This window comes from Bombina bombina, chromosome 6 (assembly GCF_027579735.1).
Source record: "Bombina bombina isolate aBomBom1 chromosome 6, aBomBom1.pri, whole genome shotgun sequence".
Classification (NCBI taxonomy): domain Eukaryota; kingdom Metazoa; phylum Chordata; class Amphibia; order Anura; family Bombinatoridae; genus Bombina; species Bombina bombina.
The window spans coordinates 275,003,256-275,027,288 of record NC_069504.1 but is presented as its reverse complement, the minus strand read 5'-3'; the positions used below and the strand labels follow the sequence as shown (position 1 = coordinate 275,027,288).

The window sequence follows — 24,033 nt, the reverse complement described above, 5'->3', positions numbered from 1 at the left end:
CAACCCCCACTTGGACCGATCCCGGATTGGGGGCAAATTCCTTTAGGTCTATTCATGTTGCCTTGTGGTAGAAAATACCCTTTTCCATCAGTAATATCAGAACTATTCCTGTCAGATCAGGACCAAACAAGGTCTTACCCATGTACGGAAGCACCAGAAACACCAGAATGACAAAGATTTGTGATAAAATACAAAACATAAAAAAACGAAACAAATCTAGTACAGAAGGAAGAGGGCCCTGCTCCGGAGAGCTCACAGTCTATAGGTTTAGGGTGCAGAGGCATAAGGTTGGGGTTAGCTTGTCACATCAGTTGTAGTTGCAGCAGTGAGTCAGGCAGTTCATGTATTAGTTTGGTTCGGATGCGGGATGGAGGAGAGATGGTAAGCCTCTCTGAATAGGTGTGTTTTCAAGGATCGTCTGAAGCTATACAAGGTTGGAGACAGTCTAATGGAGCGGGGTAGAGAGTTCCAGAGAACAGGAGCAGCACGTGCGAAGTCCTGGAGGCGGGAGTGGGATGTAGAGAAAACAGGAGTGTAGAGACGTAGGTTAGAGGTTGATCGAAGAGGACGGGATGGGGAATATTTCATGATGAGAGAGGAAATATAGTTGGGAGTTAGACTGTTGAGTGCTTTGTAAGTTAGGGTTAATACTTTAAATTGTATTCTGGAGTGTATGGGGAGCCAGTGTAGCGACTGGGTTTCAACCATCCTTGTTGCCCGATTCATTCATGTCTCAGGGTATTCCGGCTTTGGAGGAGCATCTCCGGCAACTGGGTTCAGATTCAGGATTGCCTTCATCGTTCTATGCAGCGCCAAAAGTTCCAGGCTGATCGTAGGTGTCTGCCTGCACCTTCCTACCAGGTTGGTGAGAGGGTTTGGCTGTCCTCTCAAAACTTGAACCTTCATGTGCTTTCCAATAAACTGGCTCCTCGTTATGTTGGTCCTTTTCGAATACTCTGACGGGTCAATCCTTACGCTCTTGACCTTCCTCCTGCAATGCACATCTCCAATGTTTTTCATGTCTCCCTCTTGAAACCATTGGTTTGTAATCTGTTTTGCCTCGTCCCCGTCCTATCTCTGTTGACAACCATGAAGAATATGAGGTCAGCAGGATTATTGACTCTCGTATGTCCAGGGTCCGCGTACAGTATTTGGTTCACTGGAGGGGCTATGGTCCTAAGGAGCGTTCATGGGTTCCCTCCTCTAATGTTCATGCTCCCGCCCTCCTCTGTGCCTTCCATGCCCATTTCCCCAATAAGCCTTTTGTCCTCCCGCGGGGAGGGGTCGTTGAGGGGAGGGTACTGTCTTTGTTTGCCATTTGCTGCTGGCAGCCATTTTGCTTACCTTTTCTTGCTGAATCTGGTGCAGAGTGTGTGATGCTGCTCATTTCCTGCATGCACTCATGGCCAGACTGTTGTACATCATCCGTGTGAGACAATTTGCAGTCTCAGAATTGTGATGTCCTCACTTATTATTTAAAGGGCCTCTGTTCAGTATGCTTTGCCTTGCGTTGTCTTAGACCTGTTTGTGAGTTCCTGTGTATTACCTGGCTGTCTTACGTCCCTCCTGGTTCCTGACTCGGCTTGTCTGACTACTTGCTTTAGCTCCTGACTCGGCTCGTCTGACTACCAGCTCTGGCTTTGACTCCTGGCTTATTTGACTTGTGGACTTTTTATTATTTTTTGTTATTAATAAAGGTATGATTATTTTTGCACTTCTCGTCTCAGTCTAAATCCTGGCACCCAGACACTTCTTCAGACACAAAAACCTAACCTCCTCCTTGCACCGAAAGCAAAGAGAATGACTGGGGATTGTGGGAAGGGAAGTGATACTTAACAGTTTGACTGTGATTCTCTTTGCCTCCTCTTGCTGGCCAGGAGTGATATTCCCTACAGTAATTGATGAAGCCGTGGACTCACCATATCTTAGCAAAGAAATTTGGGTTTCATTTCCCTGTAACTATGCTTATTTGTTTCTGTAACCTGCAAAATCAAGATCCATCATATTATGATGTAGATAGGCCCCTATCTCTGAATGTATCAATCACATGCAGTAAAAAAAAAAAACTACAGTGCTAGCAAGACATACATTTCCTTTGTTTGTTAAGCGGATATTCTCCTTGAAGAGATACCTAAGTAGTCCATTTTTCGCCCAGGTTGCGAAGCCACCCTCTACTAGAGGTGTTGCCTTGTTTTTTTTTCTTCATCTTTTTTAGGGGGTCAGAACTCCCCGCTTCTGAATGCAGTTCATATTAATTATAGTTCATTTGTCCAAATTACAATTAGAGATTTTTTCTCACAATGTATATGCATGATTTGAAAGGCACTGTATCTACTACCAGGGTTGGTAGTAGATACAGTGCAGGGTTGGTGGTTATATACACTAATAAACTTAAAATTTGTGTGCTGAAATCCCTGTCTTGTGTGTAAGAACTGATTGAGTTCCTACTTTCTTCTTCCTCTTTTGCGTCTTAAAATGTTATTTTAAAGGGTCTGCATACTATTCCCTTATAAGGGTTAATACACCCATTGAAATAATTTGGGTTCCATTAATTGAATAAATAGTAAATCTCCCTTAAAAAAATTAAATTCTTTAAAAACTGCTGCCATATAGTGCTCCAAAAACGTGCACGCGCCTGAGCTTAGACATTGTTTTTCAACAAAAGATACAAAGAGAATACAGAAGTGTTTAATAATAGAAGTCAATTAGAAAGTTGTTTAAAATTATATGCTCTATCTGAACCATGAAAGAAAAATGTTGGGTTTTGTGTCCTTTTAACATATGTTTTTATAGTGCTTAAAAAGAGCGAACCAGCCTGTTGTGGGGCTAGAATGCTGTTTAAATTGTTATACATTGTATATGGGAATAGGACTTACCAGATATGTGTGTTTGGATCCATTGAGCACAGCTGGACATCCAGTTAAAATTTCCATCATAAGCTTTATAAAAAATAATAAAAAAAAAAAACAATTAATTCATAGTCATAATATATTAGATATCATATTGGCCATTATGCATTTATAATGCAGTTATAGTGAAATAATAGACAAAGTGTAAACGTCTCATGGAAGAATGTGGTGTAAAAATCTATCAGACCCCATCAGGGTCATCTTATATGGGGGGAAAATCCAGCAATGTAAATTAGCATAAATTTGCATAATACGTATACAGGTTAACCCAGACATATTATACAGCTGCTAGGACATATTTAAAATGATAACGTGACCTTTATATCTCTATATATTCTTTATTATCTCCATTTACCTGAATCTTAAAAGTAATGGGGATGTCAATCAACCAGATCATATTCAATCGGGTTGATTTCTGTCTGTGGCCTCAGAGCAGACGGACATGTTATGGAGCAGTGGTCTTTAGACCGCAACTTTATAACTTCATAACTTCTGCCCCAATGTCTGATCTAAGTACTTCTTTTTGTTTGGAATGTTCAGTTGTATTTTAGAACTGTATTGATAAAACATTAAGGGCCAGATTACAAGTGGAGCGGTACTTAACGCTCCTGCTTACCCGCTAACTCAACTAGAAGTAAAGGTTTTGCGTGTGTTGGACAGCGCTCGTATTACAAGTTGAAAGTTAATGTTTTTGCTCATGTGCTAACCTGATGCATGCAAAAAGCTGAACTTAGAATATTGCAATTGCGTTAACGTATTCCCCCCTAGAAGTCAATGGATAAAAACACCCTACTAGCGTGTAAACCTGATCCCATATTCTACTAACCCGACATGAAAATATGTATGTTTCACATTCCATCGTTCTTCACATAGCAGAATATGTTCTATTTATTCATAAATACATATTTCTACATATAACTGATTGTATTTTGGAACAATATACTGTATAGCTATGCAAAGATATTTACAGATATAGGAATATCTATTTATAAATACATAGAACATATTCTGCTATGTGCAGAACATTGGAATGTGAAATATTTAACTAAATACACAGTATAACACTTTAATAAATATGAATATTGCATAAAAATACTTTTTCATGTTTTCATCAACTTAACTGAGCTATTTGCCTGCCTGACTTTTTTTCCTAATACCTGAGACCACAAATCTTTGAGCCTTTATAACTTTTTTGCATAATTTTTAAAAATATTTTTTATTAGATGTTATTATGAGTGTAACTGTACTTTGTAATGTGTTTTGTGCTCTGAGGACATGCTATCTCGACGCTCGTTAACTTAATTTGTGCTCAATCGTTCGCGTTTACTTTCAACTTGTAATACGAGCGTTACACCTGACACGTGCAAACAGCCGCAATAAACCCCTTTTCGCTCATACATAACTGTTAGTGCGCAACTCGTAATATGGCCCAAAATAAATGTTCAAGTTAAAAGGACATGATACCCAAATGTTGAAGCACTTGACAGTAATAGTTGTGAAAAGCTGACAAGAAAATATCACCTAATCATCTCTATGTAAGAATGGGAGATATTTTACCTCAAAATGTTTTCAATAGCCACATCCCATTGTAAAGAGACTTTAAGCAGCCAATCAGGATGCTAATCCTGGTACTTGCAAGGGAGTGTGCATCTGGCATGTGCAGACACATTCATGTTATTTTCCTACTCAGTTTAAGGAAGTTTGCTATGAAATCTCATGAGATCACTGTAAAGCCAAGCATGACATCATTTCAACCTACAGCTGGACAGTAGCTGATGGATAACTGTTAACAGAACACTTACTCTTGTGAGAGGAAGACATTTTTAAGTAAAATATCTTCCTTTTTTACATAGAGATGTTCATGTGATATTTTCTTGTCAGCTTTTTACAGTTATACTGCATCACTTTCAAGTGATTTGACATATACGTATTATGTCCCTTTAAAGTGACTTATTATAAAATGTTTCTATGTCTTATAGTGATGTTACATGTTAACAGGCTTTGTACTGAGTTAATAAGAAGCCTAATGTATGATTCAGTAAACATGTTTGCAGGGTCATTATTTTTTAAATTAAGGCTAAATGCGAAACGTCATCTTCAGGTTTTGCCAGTTTTCACTATAATAATGAGATTAGTATCATGGCAGTAGTAGTGTCACGTAAGACTGCAGATTGCTTCTGTCATCCACTGTTTTGCAAAATATACTTTACAACTATTTGGGGCCATTAGCCCAAACCACTTGTACAACTGCACTTAGCACATAATCTACTTTAATAGTTTAAGTGGGCAATTACATCTATTCTTCTAGTCTGATGAATTTTAATAGACTTTGCTGGTTTGTTGTAGTTTACAGTTTTGTTTTCTGTAAACCATAGTCCTTTAAATTCTAAATGCATTAAAGTCTACTTTAAAATCATATCGTCCCTATCATGATTAGGACACTTTTTGTATTGTTATACTTATTTATATGCAGTCCAAACAGCATTACAATCAAATACATTTCCAAATATAGAGGATCCATCTAAATTTCACTTTTTAGAATGAAAGTGAAATTAAAATGAGAATGAGATTTTTCACACACTCACAATGCCATAGCTGTACACATCAGTTTTAGTTGACAGATTTCCCCTCCTAATGTACTCTTCTGGCAAGTATCCCAGGAACTTGAGGGTGGCATGATCCATCTTTATGGTGTAAATATGATTTATCAGGTAGGACCTCAAATGGACCATGGCAAAATCTGAGAGCTTCGGTTCAAAATGCTGATCAAGCAATATATTTTTGCTGGAAAACAGGAAATAAAATGAGAACCACAGACAGGAAAATATGGAAATTGAGCAATTCCCCAGTGTTATTTATGTATAATGTCACACACTTTATCACAAATGCACCATAAACAATCCTCTTATAGCTACCAGAGTTATATTAACCTCTTGAGTGACAAAGAACTGAACCTGTAGTGTTGTGCAGATTTAATATTTCAACCAGTGTTAATAATGGATACAGTGTATAATCGGGGGCAGGTGGGGAATACAAGAAGTACTGATGCTATATTAAAACATCAAAATAAATAAATGTGACAGAGATAAAACTAAAGGCTACATTACTTAAGCAGAATAGGCTGCTTTGGAGATCTTTTGGTGCAGCTTAGCTTATGCTAACTACAAGTTGAAGGACCACTAAACACAGAAGAATAACTTAACCAATAAATGCAAAATAGAGGCAACACAAAACGCACTTAGTTTGAATTTCAAAAGGACTAGTAGATTTTTTTTCTGACAAATTTTACTTTCCACTGCATCATGTGACAGCAGTCAGCCAATCACAAAATGCATAAATGAATATTCTGCGACACATGTTCAGTAGGAGTTGGTGCCTCAGAAAGTGTGCATATAAAAAGACTGTGCACCTTTAGATAATAGAAGTGAATTGGAAAATTGTTTAAAATGATGTTCTCTATCTAAATTATGAAAGTTTAATTTTGACTGTACTGTCCCGTTTAGAAGCAACGGAGTGAAATCACACCATGCAGCAGACGATAAGTTTCCACTGCACTCTCACCTCAAATGCAGGAAGCGCTACAAATAACTGATAATAATAATAATAATAATAATTCTGATGTGGATATATTTGTATTGATATACAGTATATTATTCTACATGTGTTGCTGGTATGTACAATTTCACTTTCCTATACACATTTATTTTGAATAGTGTTCAAAATAGGTCAAAGGCACACACATAGTGTCATATTTCCATTTGATATACTATTTTAATCGTAAGTATATCAGTGGATATCATAATATATGGCAATGTGACATGATGTCTAATTATACATTACAGCAGGGGTGTTTATCTGTAATGTTTTACAAAACCCTGATGGACACATATAAGGATCTCCTATTATCTATTTCTTAAATCTTTATTTTTATTTCTGCAAAAACTTTCTCATCAGTACCATTAAACAGTTTTAGGTTAAAAGAGTAACAAACGGAAACTGTATTGTAAGATACCTCCCTGGTTTATTCATGCATTTAATTTGGAGAAATTGAAGATGGGATAAAATGTATTAAGTGAGGTGCAACTGGACCATAGGCCTTGGATCAAACAAATGTCATTTAGAGGAAGATTTATAAAGCACAAGAAGAATTCTCCAGTTAATCCTCCTATGGGTTCTCCTCAGCTCGCCTTTAGAGAAGCGCATCTGTGCACTCAAATTTATCAAAAAAATCAGGGTTTTTTTTGCGCATATACATGGGTGAGTTGAGGAGATGTAAATATACATTTCTCCAGTCTGATTAGTATCTGCGCTTTATTTATCAATGAAAATAAGAAACTATTCTCCATGTAAGTTATATATGAACCAATAGCAATATTTATACAGCCGTCAAAAATAGTCATGGAAGAATTTTTTTTCATTAATTTGCAATTCTATTTTTGCTCATCTTTTTATATATTATTTTTGCGTCCCTAAAGATAGTATTTGTGTGCTTTATTATATATCATTTGTGTGCTCCAATATATATTTGTTTTGCCCTCCAATATATATATATTTTTCACTCCAATATACATTGTTATTGTGTTTCGTTATATATTATTTTTGTTTCTTGTTGAGCCCTTGTTTTTCTAACATTGCTTCTATTTATGGAGAACTTTAATGCACACATTTGCAGAACTGTCAGTCCGCTATAGAAGAAAACAAATGATACATTTGTAAATAGTCGAATTAATGAGGTATACTATAGGAAATATGACAAAACAATCTAATTTAACCCTTTTGTGGCATACCTGTACGCCAAGGAGAATGGGAACTGAGTTGGAGAATTTTACAGTCTAACTTGCCCAATTTCAGGCACATTTTTGAATGATAAGTAGGGGCATTTATTTGTGTGCGCATTTTTAGGTGCATATATATATAGAGGAATAGCAATGATTAATCTTGCACACACAAGGATTAATGAAAAAAATAAAATTGAAATTCAAGTCTAGGGGAAGTGATATACTATGTCAAACAAGGTTCTAATCTATTCCCTCGTATTTTTCCTTGAAAAGAAAGGATGTTTTATAGGTATACAAGAAATCCCATATGGGAGACCTGAAAACATCATAAATATATATGCCCCTAATAAACACCAAGCAACATTTTTTCAGTCAGTCAATGATATAGCGAACGAATTTGCTAAGGGTGTTATACTTTGGACTGGGGATTTTAATTTACCACTTGAAAATGCCGAAAATGCATGCACAATGTCTATCTACCTGTCAACCACAATCCCCCACCGCAATAACTAAATAAAGTGTATTAACCCCTATATCCGCCATCAAAGCCACACCGCAAGTAATAACTCGATTAGTAACCCCTAAATCCGCCAACCTCAACATCGCAAACTACCAATTAAAACTATTAACCCTTAATCCGCCATTAACCCAGAACGCAATAAACCTATTCAAGTATTAACCCCTAAACCGCCAAAGCCCACAATGCAATAAACCTATTCAAGTATTAACCCCTAAACCGCCAATGCCCACAACGCAATAAACCTAACCCCTAACCTAACCCCCCCTAAATGAACCCAAATTACCTAATTAACCAAATACTAAAGATACTATTAAATTAAAAAAAAAAACTAACATTCCTTTAAAAATACAAATAAACTAAGTATAAATTAAAGGGACAGTCTAATCAAAATTCTGGAGTACACTGTCCCTTTAAGGTACAATTACAGTAAATAAAAAAATCTAAGATTACAGAAAATACTAAAGAAAATTACAAAATTTTACAAAAATTATACCTAATCCCTATGAAAATAAAAAAGCCCCCCAAAATAAAAACACCCCCTAATCTAATAAACTACCAGTAGCCCTTAAAAGGGCTTTTTGCAGGGCATCGCCCCAAGATAATCAGATCTTTTTCCAAAAAATACACAACCCCCCCAACAGTAAAACCCCCCACCCACCAAACTCCCCAAATAAAATAACCTAACACTTAAAACCCTAAACTACCCATTGCCCTGAAAAGGGCATTTGTTGGGCATTGCCCTTAAAAGGGCATTCAGCTCTTTTACTGCCCACCCTATCTAAATAAAATAAACCCCCCCCAAAAAATAAACCCCCCCAAAAAAAATCTTAAAAAACCCTAAGTCTAACCCCCAAGTGGTCTTCACCTGTCCTGAAGTCCGGCGGAGAAGGTCCTGTTCCAGACGGTGAAGTCTTCTTCCAAGCGGCGACCTCTTCTTTCTTCTTCCAGGAACCAGCCAGCGCGGAGCGGAGGGCGGAGTTGAAGACCTATGACCGCAGACCTGCGACCCTGGAACTGAAGACCGGCGAGCCTGGAACTGAAGACCGGCGACTGCAGAGCCATGGAGCATGGAGGATCCTCTTCATATGATCTCAGCCGTACACTGAATAGGAATTCAAGGTACGCGATTAAAAATGGCGTCCCTTGAATTCCTATTGGCTGATTTGAGACTTCAAATTCAAATCAGTCAATCGGATGAGAGCTACTGAAATCCTATTGGCTGTTCAAATCAGCCAATAGGATAAGAGCTACTGAAATTCTATTGGCTGATTTGAATAGCCAATAGAATTTCAGTAGCTCTTATCCTATTGGCTGATTTGAACAGCCAATAGGATTTCAGTAACTCTCATCCTATTGGCTGATTTGAATTTGAAGGCTCAAATCAGCCAATAGGAATTCAAGGGACGCCATTTTTAATTGCGTACCTTGAATTCCTATTCAGTGTATGGCGGAGATCGCATGAAGATCCTCCATGCTCCATGGCTCCGCGGTCACCGGTCTTCAGTTCCAGGCTCGCCGGTCTTCAGCTCCACGGTCATTGGTCTTCAACTCCGCCCTCCACTCCACGCCGGCTGGTTCCTGGAAGAAGAAAGAAGAGGTTGCCGCTTGGAAGAAGACTTCACCGTCTGGAACAGGACCTTCTCTGCCAGACTTCAGGATAGGTGAGGACCACTTGGGGGTTAGACTTAGGGTTTTTTAAGGGTTTTTTGGGGGGGTTTATTTTATTTAGATAGGGTGGGCAGTAAAAGAGCTGAATGCCCTTTTAAGGGCAATGCCCAACAAATGCCCTTTTCAGTGCAATGGGTAGTTTAGGGGTTTTAGTGTTAGGTTATTTTATTTGGGGGGGTTTGGTGGGTGGGGGTTTTACTGTTGGGGGGGTTGTGTATTTTTTGGAAAGAGAGCTGATTATCTTGGGGCAATGCCCTGCAAAAAGCCCTTTTAAGGGCTACTGGTAGTTTATTAGATTAGGGGGTGTTTTTATTTTGTTTTTTTGTTTTTTTCATAGGGATTAGGTATAATTTTTGTAAAATTTTGTAATTTTCTTTATTATTTTCTGTAATCTTAGATTTTTTTTATTTTCTGTAATTGTAGCTTAAAGGGACAGTCTACTCCAGAATTTTGATTAGACTGTCCCTTTAATTTATACTTAGTTTATTTGTATTTTTAAAGTAGTGTTAGTTTTTTTTAAACCCCTTAATGACAACTGATGTACCAGGTACGTCATGCATTAACAAGCAGTTAATGACAATAGACATACCTGGTACGTCAGTTGTCTCACAGAGTGCTGGAAGCGATCGCAATCGCTTCCAGCAGCTCTGAGGGTATTGCAGTGATGCCTCAATATGGAGGCCTCCTGCAATACCCCTTTACAAGCCACCGATGCAGAGAGAGCCACTCTGTGGCCCTCTCTACACCGGAGCGTCGTTGGTGGGTGGGAGCAAAGCAGGGAGGCGGGTGGGCGGCCTGCAATGGGCCTGTGATCATGTGGAGGGGGTCAGAATCTAAGGCTGGAGTGCCCGGGGGAGTGCATGGACGCGTGCGCATGCACGGGGAAGCGGGCGGGCGCGTGCACGGGGCGGGAGCGGGTGGGAACCGCTACACTACAGAAAAATTGAATAAAAAATTGGGAGCAGGGGGGGGGGGGGGAATTTTAATTTATAAAGCAATCGAAGGATTCTGGGAGGGAGGGGGGGTGGGGATAGCTACACTACAGAAAAGGGCAAAAAATTAAAGCTTTTTTTTTTTTTTTTACTAAACTGGGTACTGGCAGACAGCTGCCAGTACCCAAGATGGCGCCCATTCGGCTAGAGGGGGAGGGTTAGAGAACTGTTTGATGGGGGATCCGTGAAATTGGGGGCTAAGGGGGGATTCTACACAGTAGCATATGTAAATATGCTTAAAAAAACAGCCAAAACCCCCCCAAATATACCTTTTATTTTAGTCTGCCAGTACTTAAGATGGCGGGAACAATTGTGGGGTGGGGGAGGGAAGAGAGCTGTTTGGGAGGGATCAGGGGTCTGATGTTTCAGGTGGGAGGCTGATCTCTACACTAAAGCTAAAATTAACCCTGCAAACTCCCTACAAGCTACCTAATTAACCCCTTTACTGCTAGCCATAATACACGTGTGATGCGCAGCGGCATTTAGCTGCCTTCTGATTATCAAAAAGCAACGCCAAAGCCATATAAGTCTGCTATTTCTGAACAAAGGGGATCCCAGAGAAGCATTTACAACCATTTTTGCCATAATTGCACAAGCTGTTTGTAAATGATTTCAGTAGGAAACCTAAAATTGTGAAAAATGTAAAGTTTTTTTTTATTTGAAAGTATTTGGCGGTGAAATGGTGGCATGAAATATACCAAAATGGGCCTAGATCAATACTTTGGGTTGTCTACTACACTACAGCTAAAATTAACCCTACAAGTTCCCTACAAGCTCCATAATTAACCCCTGCACTGCTGGGCATAATACATGTGTGGTGCGCAGCGGCATTTATCAGCCTTCTAATTACCAAAAAGCAACACCAAAGCCATATATGTCTGCTATTTCTGAACAAAGGGGATCCCAGAGAAGCATTTACAACCATTTTTGCCATAATTGCACAAGCTGTTTATAAATCATTTCAGTGAGAAACCGAAAGTTTGTGAAAAAAATTGTGAAAAAGTGAATGATTTTTTGTATTTGATCGCATCTGGCGGTGAAATGGTGGCATGAAATATACCAAAATGGGCCTAGATCAATACTTTGGGATGTCTTCTAAAAAAAAAAATATATACATGTCAAAGGATATTCAGGGATTCCTGAAAGATATCAGTGTCCCAATGTAACTAGTGCTAATTTTGAAAATAAGTGGTTTGAAAATAGCAAAGTGTTACTTGTATTTATGGCCCTATAACTTGCAAAAAAAAAAACAAAGAACATGTAAACATTGGGTATTTCTAAACTCAAGACAAAATTTAGAAATTATTTAGCATGGGTGTTTTTTGGTAGTTGCAGATGTGTAACAGATTTTGGGGCTAAAAGTTAGAAAAAGTGTTTGTTTTTTTAATTTTTTCCTCATATTTTATAATTTTTTTATAGTAAATTATAAGATATGATGAAAATAATGGTATCTTTAGAAAGTCCATTTAATGGCGAGAAAAACAGTATATAATATGTGTGGGTAAAGTAAATGAGTAAGAGGAAAATTACAGCTAAACACAAACACCGCAAAAATGTAAAAATAGCCTTTGTCCCAAACGGACAGAAAATGGAAAAGTACTGTTGTCATTAAGGGGTTAATTTAATAGTAACTTTAGTATTTGGTTAATTAAGTAATTTGGGGCCATTTAGGGGGTGTTAGGTTAGGAGGGTTAGGTTTATTGCACTGTGGGCTTTGGCGGTTTAGGGGTTAATACTAGAATAGGTTTATTGTGTTGTGGGCTTTGGCGGTTTAGGGGTTAATAACTGAATAGGTTTATTGCGTTGTGGGTTAATGGCGGATTAATGGTTAATAGTTTTAATAGGTAGTTTGCAATGTTGGGGCTGGCAGATTTAGGGGTTAATAGTTTAATTAGGCTTATTGCGTTGTGGGGGGTTGTCGGTCTAGGGGTTAATACATTTATTATTAGTAGTGAGAGGGGGGATTGCGGATATAGGGGTTTTTATGCATTTTAAAAAAGAACAAGCAACTGGTCATTAAGGGGGCTGATAAGGGTGGGGCGATAGTGTTTCTTGACAAGCAATACTATTCTAAGGAGATTGTCACACAATTATCAGATCAGGAAGTATATAAGGCATTGCCCAGTAACCCTATTTTTTAAATTAAAAGAGAAATTACAACATGTGTACAGAATGCTTTTATGAATGGGATTATAGGCAATGATACTGTTAAATACATTTCAGATTCAGAGGACATTACGCCTGTACTTTATACACTTCCTAAAGTGCACAAAAACTTAGAGGCCCCCCCCTGGCTGCCCTATTGTGGCGGGTATGGGATCAGTACTATCAAAAGTTTCCATGTACCTGGATAGAGTGTTAAACTATTTGTAAATTCAAACTCCTATATTAAGGATACAGGGGATTTTTTTGGTTAAACTACAAAATTTGCCAGTTGAGAATATTAAGGGAATACTATTTAGTCTTGATGGGACATCGCTCTATACCTCTATTACACATGAAGCTGGCATTGGAGCTGTTGGTAAGGTATTGAGCCAACATGACAAATATACAACATTGCAAAAAGATTTTTTTTTTGCGATTGCTTAGTATTGTGTTGAGATGTAATTAATGTTTAGTAAGGAGGGTATTGTTTTTCTGGATACAAAGGTATTTAAAAGTGCCCATGGATTATCTGTTGAGCTACATAATAAAGAGATGGATTGCAATACTCTCCTACACTATACAAGTGCTCACCCTCCATCTCTGTTCAAATCCCTCCCCAAAAGTCAATTTTTGCGGGTTAGACGTATTGTGTCAGATAGGGGGATAGTAGAACAGAGGTTATGGGAAATGGGTAATCGCTTTAAGGCAAGAACTTATTCGGTCAGAGATTGAGAGCACCCTTAAAACCCCTAGGCAGTCCCTTCTAGAAAGAATAGAGGATATCAAAAAGAACAAATCATCTAGACTGGTTTTTGTTAGCCAATATTCCCCTTGGAGTAGACAGATCCAAAAGATTTTATGCTGGCATAGGCGTATATTATGCACCTGTAATCCTGAAGTGAAGGAATGTAAAGAGTTCCCCATGCATGCCCTATAAAAGGGGCAGGAATTTAAGGGATGAGTTGGTATGTGCGGATATTGGTCCCTCTAGACCTTTGGTTCAGGGGTATATAGGCAAAAAGAACCTGGGGAGTTTCCCTTGCCTGAATTGCTCAAATTGTAATAGTTTGATTAGGGGTCCTACATTCACTCACCCTAGCACAGGTAGAATATTTGAGATTAACCCCTTAGTGACCAGAGCACTTTTCCATTTGTTGACCTTTGGGACCAGGGCTATTTTTACATTTTCTTGTTTGTGTTTAGCTGAAAGCGTCTGGAAGCGATCACGATTGCTTCCAGCGCTTCAAACCCCAGAGGACGTGTCAGGCACTTCCTTGGTCATTAACTGACACCCAAATGAGGACGTGCCTGACACGCCCTTGGTCGTTAAGGGGATAAAGGGTATTACACCTGTAACACAGATTATGCAGTTTATCTCATTAAATGTCCATCTGGCTTGGGGTATGTAGGCGAGACCACCCGTACAGCCCGAGAACGTATCAACCAACATAAAAGTAACATCAGGACAAAAAAACTTGATGCACCAGTGGCACATCATCTGGCTGCTGGACATAATTTGAGTCAACTTAGATTTCAAATTTTAGAACAGGTGAAATTTCCAAGCAGGAGGGTGATCGTGTTAAATTCCTCAAAGAAAGAAAGGTCTTTTGGATCTATAAACATGGGACTATGTTCCCAGGGGGTATGAATAAGGAGCTTGACTGGTCTATATTCCTGCGAATGCAGATACTGTTCAGTAGGAAGTCTTTGTGTGAATTCCTTATAGAAAATTCTTATGTATGAACTATGTATATAATATTTGAGAAATGTATAGAGTCCACTAGGTGGAAGTGTATATGGCATTGTATATGGCATTTTAGATGTTTAGGGGGGTGGGGCCTAGATGGGTATTTAAAGATGATGGTATTTCAGGTATAACCATACATGATTAAGGACTTGTGTCCGAAACATTGTTGATTTTCCTGTCTGGCTGAATAAACTTTTTTTAAGTTATTGGTGGTGCGGCTATTCCTTTGGTATACATGTAACCTAAGAGAGTTTTACCCTAGGTAAACTCTATCCTTATAGTTCAGGATAATTTATCAGGGACTTACTACTCAAGAAGAGAGAAGGCCAAAGACAAGAGAAAAAAAAAGGCGCAACATGTATGACATGTACTAGTCATTATTCTATGTATTGTTTCTTTTTTTTTCTCTTTGATAATTTAAATAAAAGCTAAATATAATATTAATAAAAAAGGTTCAAAATTATTTCACAAACTATATAATGTCAATAGATCTATATGTATAAGTGATGGAAACAGGCTAATAACACAAATGGTTGCTAACAGTGCTATTTGGATACATAATTCATTATGAAATGTGACATTATTAAGAGAGTGTTCTTATCTTTATATCAGTAGTACAGATTTACTTATTAAGAGGCAAAGTTCCACCACAAAACAGCAGCACAGCTGCAAATGTAAGGAACTGCAATTGTGTAACTTCAGATAATACTTGTAAGACTTTGCAGTAGAAAAGGATGTTACATACTCTAGTGTCTATTATACCTGGTTATATTTCCACATATGACTGGCCATGGTTTTACTGCATGAAGGAAGTGGATGGCTCTGGCAACACCAAACAGGATATGTAAGCGAGTCTTCCAAGATAGTGGGAAACTGTTACCCTAAAAATGAGGTAAAAAGTGTTTTTTTAGGTAAGGAACTTTTAGTTATTATGCTTGTGGTGAGTTTTAATGTTCACCAATAGATCTGTGGAAGTTTTTCTTATCAGACACTAAACGTCTATTCAACATGTCGGTAATTACACTTAATATCTTTTTTTAAATGACAATAAACCACTTTAAAGAGACACTAAACACAATTCATGCACCTCACTTTAATTATGGGTCCTGGCATTTTGGAACCTAGGTTATACAGCAGGTATCTGAAGGACAGCAAACACATCAGCATTAAAATACAGTGAAAGCTAGATTTCAACATGGAAGCACCCATAACACTATTCTTATAAAATGTATTTAGCGTTTAATGTCCCTTTAATCTAACATATTTAAAAAATGTTCTTTCACATGCATTTTTTAGAATTAAATATTTTACTTTAATTATACAATGACAATCTATTAATGATTTTCATAACTGAAATTAAATGAACACATTAGGGTTGCCATCTTTTAGGGTTTTACCCGGACAGTCCAGGTTTCAAACAGTGTGCCCGGTTTTACTCTTGACGCAAGACCGGACATGCAAATGTCCTGGTTGGGAGTGGAACTCCTGCTTTGTGACCTACTGCCTTCCCTGTGCAAATATGCTGAGTCCCAGACACAGCTCCTCCTTCCTTGACATCAGTGTCAGTGAGATAAAGAGCATCAGAAAAAGAAGCAAGGTTTGGTGCACTTCCTGAAGAAAATGCTGTGCAATAACGTTGCAGCAAGTTTTTGGGGGAACCATGGGGTTAAATTTATGCCTGGCCTGTGTGTAAGATTTTAATCATTCCATCCTGGGAGGTTATGCCAGAGAGGGGGTTGCTCTGTTTTGCCATCTGTATGATTAACAGTTCTGTACTACCTTGAAGAGATTCCTGGTCATCAGGGCCATGTAAATGTGGCTTTAGAAGTGTATAATAGATAAGACTGAGCTTGGCTGCTTAAAGGGACAGTCTACACCAATGACTTCCTTACCTTATCCAAAAGAATACCTATTGACAATCCTCCTGCAACACTTCTCTATTTGTATTCCAGATTGGATTAGAATTTTTTTTCTCGTTTTTTGCCACCATTATCTAATTTAAAAAAGTTCCCTAAACTCATGTCAGGGTTTTTTCCCTGATTTGTTTTCCATGTGCTGCTGGCAGCCATTTTACTCACCTCTTTTGCTGACTCTGGTGCATACTGTGTGATGCTGCTCATTTCCTGCACTTCCTTTTATGGCCAGACTGGTGTACATCATCCGTGTGAGACAGGATGTAGTCTCAGAATTGTGATGTCATCACTTATTATTTAAAGGGCCTCTGTTCAGTATGCTTTGCCCTTGCGTTGTCTCAGATCTGTTTGTGAAAGCTCCTGTGTATTACCTGGCTGTCTGACGTCCCTCCTGGTTCCTGATCCCTGGCTTGTTCCTGACTCTGCTGTTTTCCTTGTTCCTGATTCCGGCTCGTCTGACTACTCGCTTTGGTTCCTGACTCGGCTCGTCTGACTACCAGCTCTGTTTTTGATTCCTGGCTTGTTATTTGACTTGTGGATTTTTTTATTATTTTTTGCTATTAATAAAGGTGTGATTATTTTTGCACTTCTCGTCTCAATCTGATTCCTGGCACCCTGACATTACACAAGGGCCATGAATCCTGATGGTGCTAATAATCCACCTTTACCTGCCATAATTTCGAGGATGGATGAACAGGATCACCGTTTGGATCAATTTGCATTAGACCTGCAAACCCTGCTAACTCGCACTGCACATTTGGACCAAAGTGTCCCGCAAGTTATGGCTGCTCCTGTTTCCTTTGCTGCTCCTAGTCCTACCAGGAGCATATCCAGTTCTGCACCTCTGCCTCAGCGAAATGGAGGAGAGCCTAATCAATGCAGAGGGTTTTTCAACCAGGTGGGCATTTACTATGAGATGTTACCTCAGGCGTTTCCCTCTGACAGAGCTAAGGTGGGATTTCTCATCTCGTTACTCTCTGACACAGCTCTTGCCTGGGCTAATCCCTTGTGGGAGACTAATAAACCTGTGATTTCAAATTACCCTGAATTTGTGGCCTCCTTTTGAAGGGTATTTGATGTTCCGGTTCGCTCCTCCTCTGCTTCTAAACGACTCATGTCCATTCAGCAAGGTACAAGATCTGTTGCTTAGTATGCCATTGAGTTCTGTACGCTTGCCGCAGAGGTAGATTGGAACAATGAAGCCCTTGTTTCCGCTTTCTTTCATGGGCTCTCTGATGCGATTAAAGGGACATGAAACCCAATTTTTTTCTTTCGTGATTTAGAAAGAATATGTAATTTTAAACAACTTTCTAATTTACTTCTATTATCTAATTTGCTTCATTCTCTTGATATCACTTGCTGAAAAGCATATCTAGATATGCTCAGAAGCTGCTGATTGGTTGCTGCACATAGAGGCCTTGTGTGATTGGCTCACACATGTGTATTGCTATTTCTTCAACAAAGCATATCTAAAGAATTGAGCAAATTAGATAATAGAAGTAAATTGGAAAGTTGCTTAAAATTGCATGCCCTATCTGAATCATGAAAGTTTAATTTCGACTAGACTGTTCCTTTAAAGACGAAGTTGCTGCCAGAGATTTACCAGAAGATCTCAAGGCATTGGTGTCTTTTTTATTCTAATTGACATCAGACTAAGTGAGAGGCCCTCTTTCAAGGAGCGCTTGTGGAAGCCTCCTGTTCCGCTGTGTCCTATGTGTTTGTTCCCACCGATGCCATCCTCTCCTCCCATGCCTCCTGGTCCCGAGTCACCAGGTACTGCTGAGCCGATGCAGTTGGTATTCACGCGTCTCTCCGTGGAGGAGAGGGCCTTTAGGAGGAGGGAGGGGTTCTGCCTCTATTGTGGGTTACAGGGCCACCTTTTGAAGTCTTGTCCTACATGGCCGGGAAACGCTCACACCTAAGGTCCTGTCGGGGGCAGACCTTGGGTGGTTTATCCTCGTCCCTGCAACCGCTTAAGGAGAAACCTTTGGTCACGGTTGTCCTTTCCTGGGTGTACTCCTCCATAGTCACCCAGGCTCTTGTTGACTCCGGTGCTGCGGGCTATTTCATTGACAGTGCTTTTGTATCAAAGCACTCCATTCCTGTTTTGCCTCGGTCCGTTCCGCTTGCTATTGAGGCCAATGATGGCAGGCCCCTTTAGCCCGCACTCGTTACTCACGAAACTGCTCCGTTATCCATGGCTGTTGGGGCTCTCCATTTTGAAACCCTCCAGTTCCAGGTGATAAACTCTCCGCATTTTCCGGTTGTTCTGGGTTATCCCTGGCTCCAAAAGCACAATCCCAGTCTCGAATGGCGCAGGTCCGAAATTTTGTCATGGTCTCCGCAATGTATTTCCACTTGTCTTCGGAAACCAGTTAAAGTCTTGTGCTCTTCTTTGGTATCTCAATTGCCAGAGGAGTACCGAGAGTTCCTAGATGTTTTTGACAAGGTGTGTGCCGGTAAGTTGCCTCCTCACCGGTCTTACGATTGTGCCATAGACCTGCAACCCGGAACCATTCCTCCTCAGGGCCGGGTTTACCCTCTGTCTGTTGCAGAGAATTGTGCTATGGAGGAGTATGTTGCCGATGCTCTGTTGCGGGGGATCATCTGAAAATCCTGCCCTCCTGCAGGGGCTGGCTTCTTCTTTGTGAAGAAAAAGGGTGGAGAGTTAAGACCATGCATCGATTATAGGGGTCTTAATCATCTTACCATTAAGAATGCTTACCCTATTCCGCTCATTACGGAACTCTTTGACCGCCTCAAGGGAGCTACGGTCTTTACTAAACTTGATTTGAGAGGAGCGTACAATCTCGTTAGGATCAAGGAGGGCCACGAATGGAAAACAGCATTTAACACCAGGAGCGGGCATTATGAGTATCTTGCAATGCCCTTTGGCCTATGTAATGCTCCTGCTGTTTTCCAGGAATTTATTAATGATGTGCTACGAGATATGTTGCAACAGTGTGTTGTGGTGTACTTAAACGACATCCTTATACACTCACCCACACTTGAGGCTCATCGTTCTGATGTTACACGGGTTCTTCAAAGACTATGTGAGAAAGGCCTGTTTTGTAAACTCGAGAAATGTGAGTTCCATCAGACTCAAGTAATCTTCCTAGGTTATGTTATCTCCGTTGCAGGGTTCTCCATGGATCCTGACAAGTTATCTGCAGTTCTGCAGTGGCCTCGCCCAGTTGGTCTTCGGTCTATTCAACTTTTTTGGGGTTTGCTAATTACTATAGAAAGTTTATTAAAAACTTTTCTTCCTTGGTCAAACCTATCACAGACATGACCCGTAAAGAGAATGATCCACTCCATTGGTCACTTACTGCCATTAAGGCCTTTGATAGTCTTAAGACTGCCTTTGCTGCCGCTCCAGTTTTGGCTCATCCTAACCCTGTACTGCCTTTCGTTCTTGAGGTCGATGCATCTGAGACTGGAGTAGGTGACCTCTTGTCTCAACGTCCTACGCCTGACGGTTCCTTGCATCCGTGTGGTTTCTTCTCTAAGAAATTGTCTCCAGCGGAGTGCAATTATGAAATTGGCGACAGGGAATTACTGGCCATAATTTTGACACTTAAGGAATGGAGGCATCTTCTCGAGGGTACTAGCGTGCCAGTGCTCATTCTTACTGACCACAAGAATTTAACTTATCTATCTGAAGCATAATGTTTGTCGCCCCGACAGGCCAGATGGGCGCTATTTTTGTCTTGGTTTAATTATTTGGTCTCCTACCTGCCTGGTAGTAAGAATGTTAGGGCTGATTCCCTCTCTCGACAATTTTCGCCTCTGTCCAAGGAGGAGTCTGTACCTACTCCAGTTATACCTCCTAACCATATTTTGGCTACCATACGTACTAATTTGACTTCTCCCTTGGGGGAGGAGATCCTGGCTGCACAAACCAATGCACCTCCTGAGAAACCTAGTGGTAAGTGTTTTGTTCCTGAGAATCTTCGAACTAAACTTTTGCACACTTACCACTATCCTAAAGCCAAGGCAAGAACCAAATGATTTGGTCTGTCACTCAACAATTTTGGTGGCCAGGTCTTCGTTCTGATGTTGCTGCGTATGTTGCCTCCTGCTCAGTTTGTGCACAGAATAAGACTCCTCGACATCTTCCTGTGGGTCTTCTTCAACCTATTGCTAATGGTGAGCGTCCTTGGACACATCTTTCCATGGACTTCATTGTCGAGCTCCCTGTTTCCAATGGCAATACTGTTATCCTTATGGTGGTTGACCGTTTTTCTAAAATGTCACATTGCATTCCCTTGAAGAAGTTGCCTACCGCTCAGGAGCTTGCTTAAATTTTTGCCCGGGAGGTCTTCTGTTTACATGGGCTACCCAAAGAGATAGTGTCGGACCAGGGTAGCCAGTTTGTCTCCAGATTATGGCGTTCCTTTTGTGCTCAAATGGGGATCCAGCTTTCCTTCTCCTCGACTTATCACCCCCCAATCCAATGGGGCTGCGGAACAGTCTAATCAAGCTCTGGAAGAGTTCCTCCATTGCTATGTCTCAGATCACCACAATAATTGGTCTGAACTGTTACCTTGGGCAGAGTTTGCTCGTAATAGTGCTATTAATGCTTCCTCCAAGTTATCCCCGTTCATGGCAAATAATGGGTTTCAACTATCCTTGTTGCCCGATACATTCATGTCATCTCCGTCAACTTCGTTCCACATGGGTGCAGATTCAGGATTGCCTTCATTGTTCTATAAGAAATTAGATAGAGGGCGCCACATGGTGCAGATCATATGGGATAAATACAACACAATAGTATGATCATAGGAATCCTACTCACAAGTTGTTGCGCACATAAAAGTGCAGAAATCGCAGTCCGGAACCACACGTCGTCCGGTCGACCACAATGGATAGATTGCAAATGGAGAATTTAAAATATATAAAAAATGTGTAATAACAATAAAAACAACAGCAACGCGTTTCTCAGTGTAGCACACCGTTTCATCTACACTGAGAAACGCGTTGCTGTTTTTATTGTTATTAAACATTTTTTATATATTTTAAATTCTCCATTTGCTGCCGTGTATACTTCTTTCTCCTTGGCTTGAGACTGGCGAACTCATTCCGGCTCCTTCCCAAGCACCTGGTTGGAACTTTGGTGCATTGTTCCACATCCACTCTATCTTCTTGGATATCCCTGGACTCTCCCTTGTGAGACAGGACCTCCATCAGTGCAATCTATCCATTGTGGTCGACCGGACGACGTGTGGTTCCGGACTGCGATTTCTGCACTTTTATGTGCGCAACAACTTGTGAGTAGGATTCCTATGATCATACTGTTGTGTTGTATTTATCCCATATGATCTGCACCATGTGGCGCCCTCTATCTAATTTCTTCTAGATTTTCCATCTGTGTTCCTGGCATAACACTCTGGAGGAGCTGCCTACCTTCTTTTTGGAATATTGCCCACCACACATACCCTTTGGGCCCCAATCTTTGGACTCTGCTGGACTTGATAAGTTAACCTTATTGACTGGACCAATACAGTTCATATATATCATTTTCACATTGTTTATAAAAAAAAAAATCTGAATTGTTCTATTTTATTTGATTTTTGTATCCATTTAATAGGAGTCAGGATTTCTATTGTTCACCAAATATTGTTGTTATATATATCCCCAAACAATATCCCATTTCTCCATCACTTCTATGGTAATATTTTTCTAAAGTGTACTATTATCAAGATTTCATATTGTGCCACATCTGCCTTAGGCGCCTCTTAGTAGTACTCTGGTGACTTTTGTGTCTCCAGTTGTACTAATTGTTGTTCATTGTTCTATGCAGCGCCAAAAGTTCCAGGCTGATCGTAGGCGTCTGCCCGTGCCTTCCTACCAGGTTGGTGAGAGAGTTTGGCAACTTGAACCTTCGTGTGCCTTCCAATAAACTGGCTCCCCGTTATGTTGGTCCTTTTTGAATACTCTGAAGGGTCAATCCTGTGGCCTACGCTCTTGACCTTCCTCCTGCAATGCGCATCTCCAATGTTTTTCATGTCTCCCTCTTGAAACCATTGGTTTGTAATTGGTTTACCACTTTGTTGCCCTGTCCTATCCTTGTTGACAACCATGAGGAATATGAGGTCAGCAGCATTATTGACTCTCGTATGTCCAGGGGCCGCATACAGTATTTGGTTCACTGGAGGGGCTACAGTCCGGAGCGTTCATGGGTTCCCTCCTCTGATGTTCATGCTCCCACCCTCCTCCATGCCTTCCATGCCCGTTTCCCTAATAAGCCTTTTGTCGTCCCGCAGGGGAGGGGTCATTGAGGGGAGGGTACTGTCAGGGTTTTTTTCCCTGCTTTGTTTGCCATGTGCTGCTGGCAGCCATTTTACTCACCTCTCTTGCTGACTCTGGTGCATACTATGTGATGCTTCTCATTTCCTACACTTCCTTTTATGGCCAGACTGGTGTACATCATCCGTGTGAGACAGGATGCAATCTCAGAAATGTGATGTCATCACTTATTATTTAAAGGGCCTCTGTTCAGTATGCTTTGCCCTTGCGTTGTCTCAGACCTGGCTGTCTGACGTCCCTCCTGGTTCCTGATCCCTGGCTTGTTCCTGACTCCTTCTGCTGTTCTCCTTGTTCCTGATTCCGGCTCGTCTGACTACTCGCTTTGGCTCCTGACTCGGCTCGTCTGACTACCAGTTCTGTTTTTGATTCCTGGCTTGTTATTTGACTCGTGGACTTTTTATTATTTTTTGCTATTAATAAAGGTGTGATTATTTTTGCACTTCTCTTCTGATTCCTGGCACCCTGACAACTCCTAATATGCATGACATAATAATTCTTCTGACTTTAGCAATATATTGTATGCTTTACTTGCAAATAAATATTTTGTCTTGTTTGCTACTGTGTGCACATGTGCTCTATGGTGCTTGTAACGTTACTCAACAATTGGAACTGGGCAACTTCTCCTGGATGATATAGTGGAGCACACAGATCTCATGGTGATATATTTTGCTTGTACTTCACATTGGAGTTTTAGAGGTGAGGATTATGTAATATTTTTAGCATGTCATTTGACCTATTTGGCTACCTAAGATTGATGCAGCATAGTTAGTTGGTTAATGTTGGTTTTAAGTGAAAATATGAGCAACACAATATGATAATTACAGATTCAATCAAGTCCCATGGTGATATTAAAACAGTAGGGCACCATACACTACTTTGTAATGTTGCGAGGTGATGAGTTATTGGCACTTTTTTATAATTGTATAAGTTCGAATAATGCATGGAGATGTTTAGTGCTTGTTTGTGGAGCAGCATACGATTATTAGAGCTTCACTCGTAGCGTTCTTAAACACCAAACTGCCCCTGATTGATGATTGCTAAAAGAAGTGAAT

General features: G+C 40.1%; 1 protein-coding gene across 1 annotated transcript in view; it reads right to left on the bottom strand.

Moving 5' to 3' along the window:
- IRAK3 (interleukin 1 receptor associated kinase 3) overlaps window positions 1-24,033 on the bottom strand; it is a 104,173-nt gene that overhangs the window by 19,184 nt on the left and 60,956 nt on the right. Inside the window, exons 8-10 of the mRNA XM_053716864.1 lie at window positions 15,522-15,640; window positions 5,495-5,693; window positions 2,877-2,939 (exon numbers count right to left, since the gene is read on the bottom strand). Of these exons, the coding sequence (XP_053572839.1) occupies window positions 2,877-2,939; window positions 5,495-5,693; window positions 15,522-15,640 (381 nt within the window). The remainder of the gene's footprint in view (window positions 1-2,876; window positions 2,940-5,494; window positions 5,694-15,521; window positions 15,641-24,033) is intronic.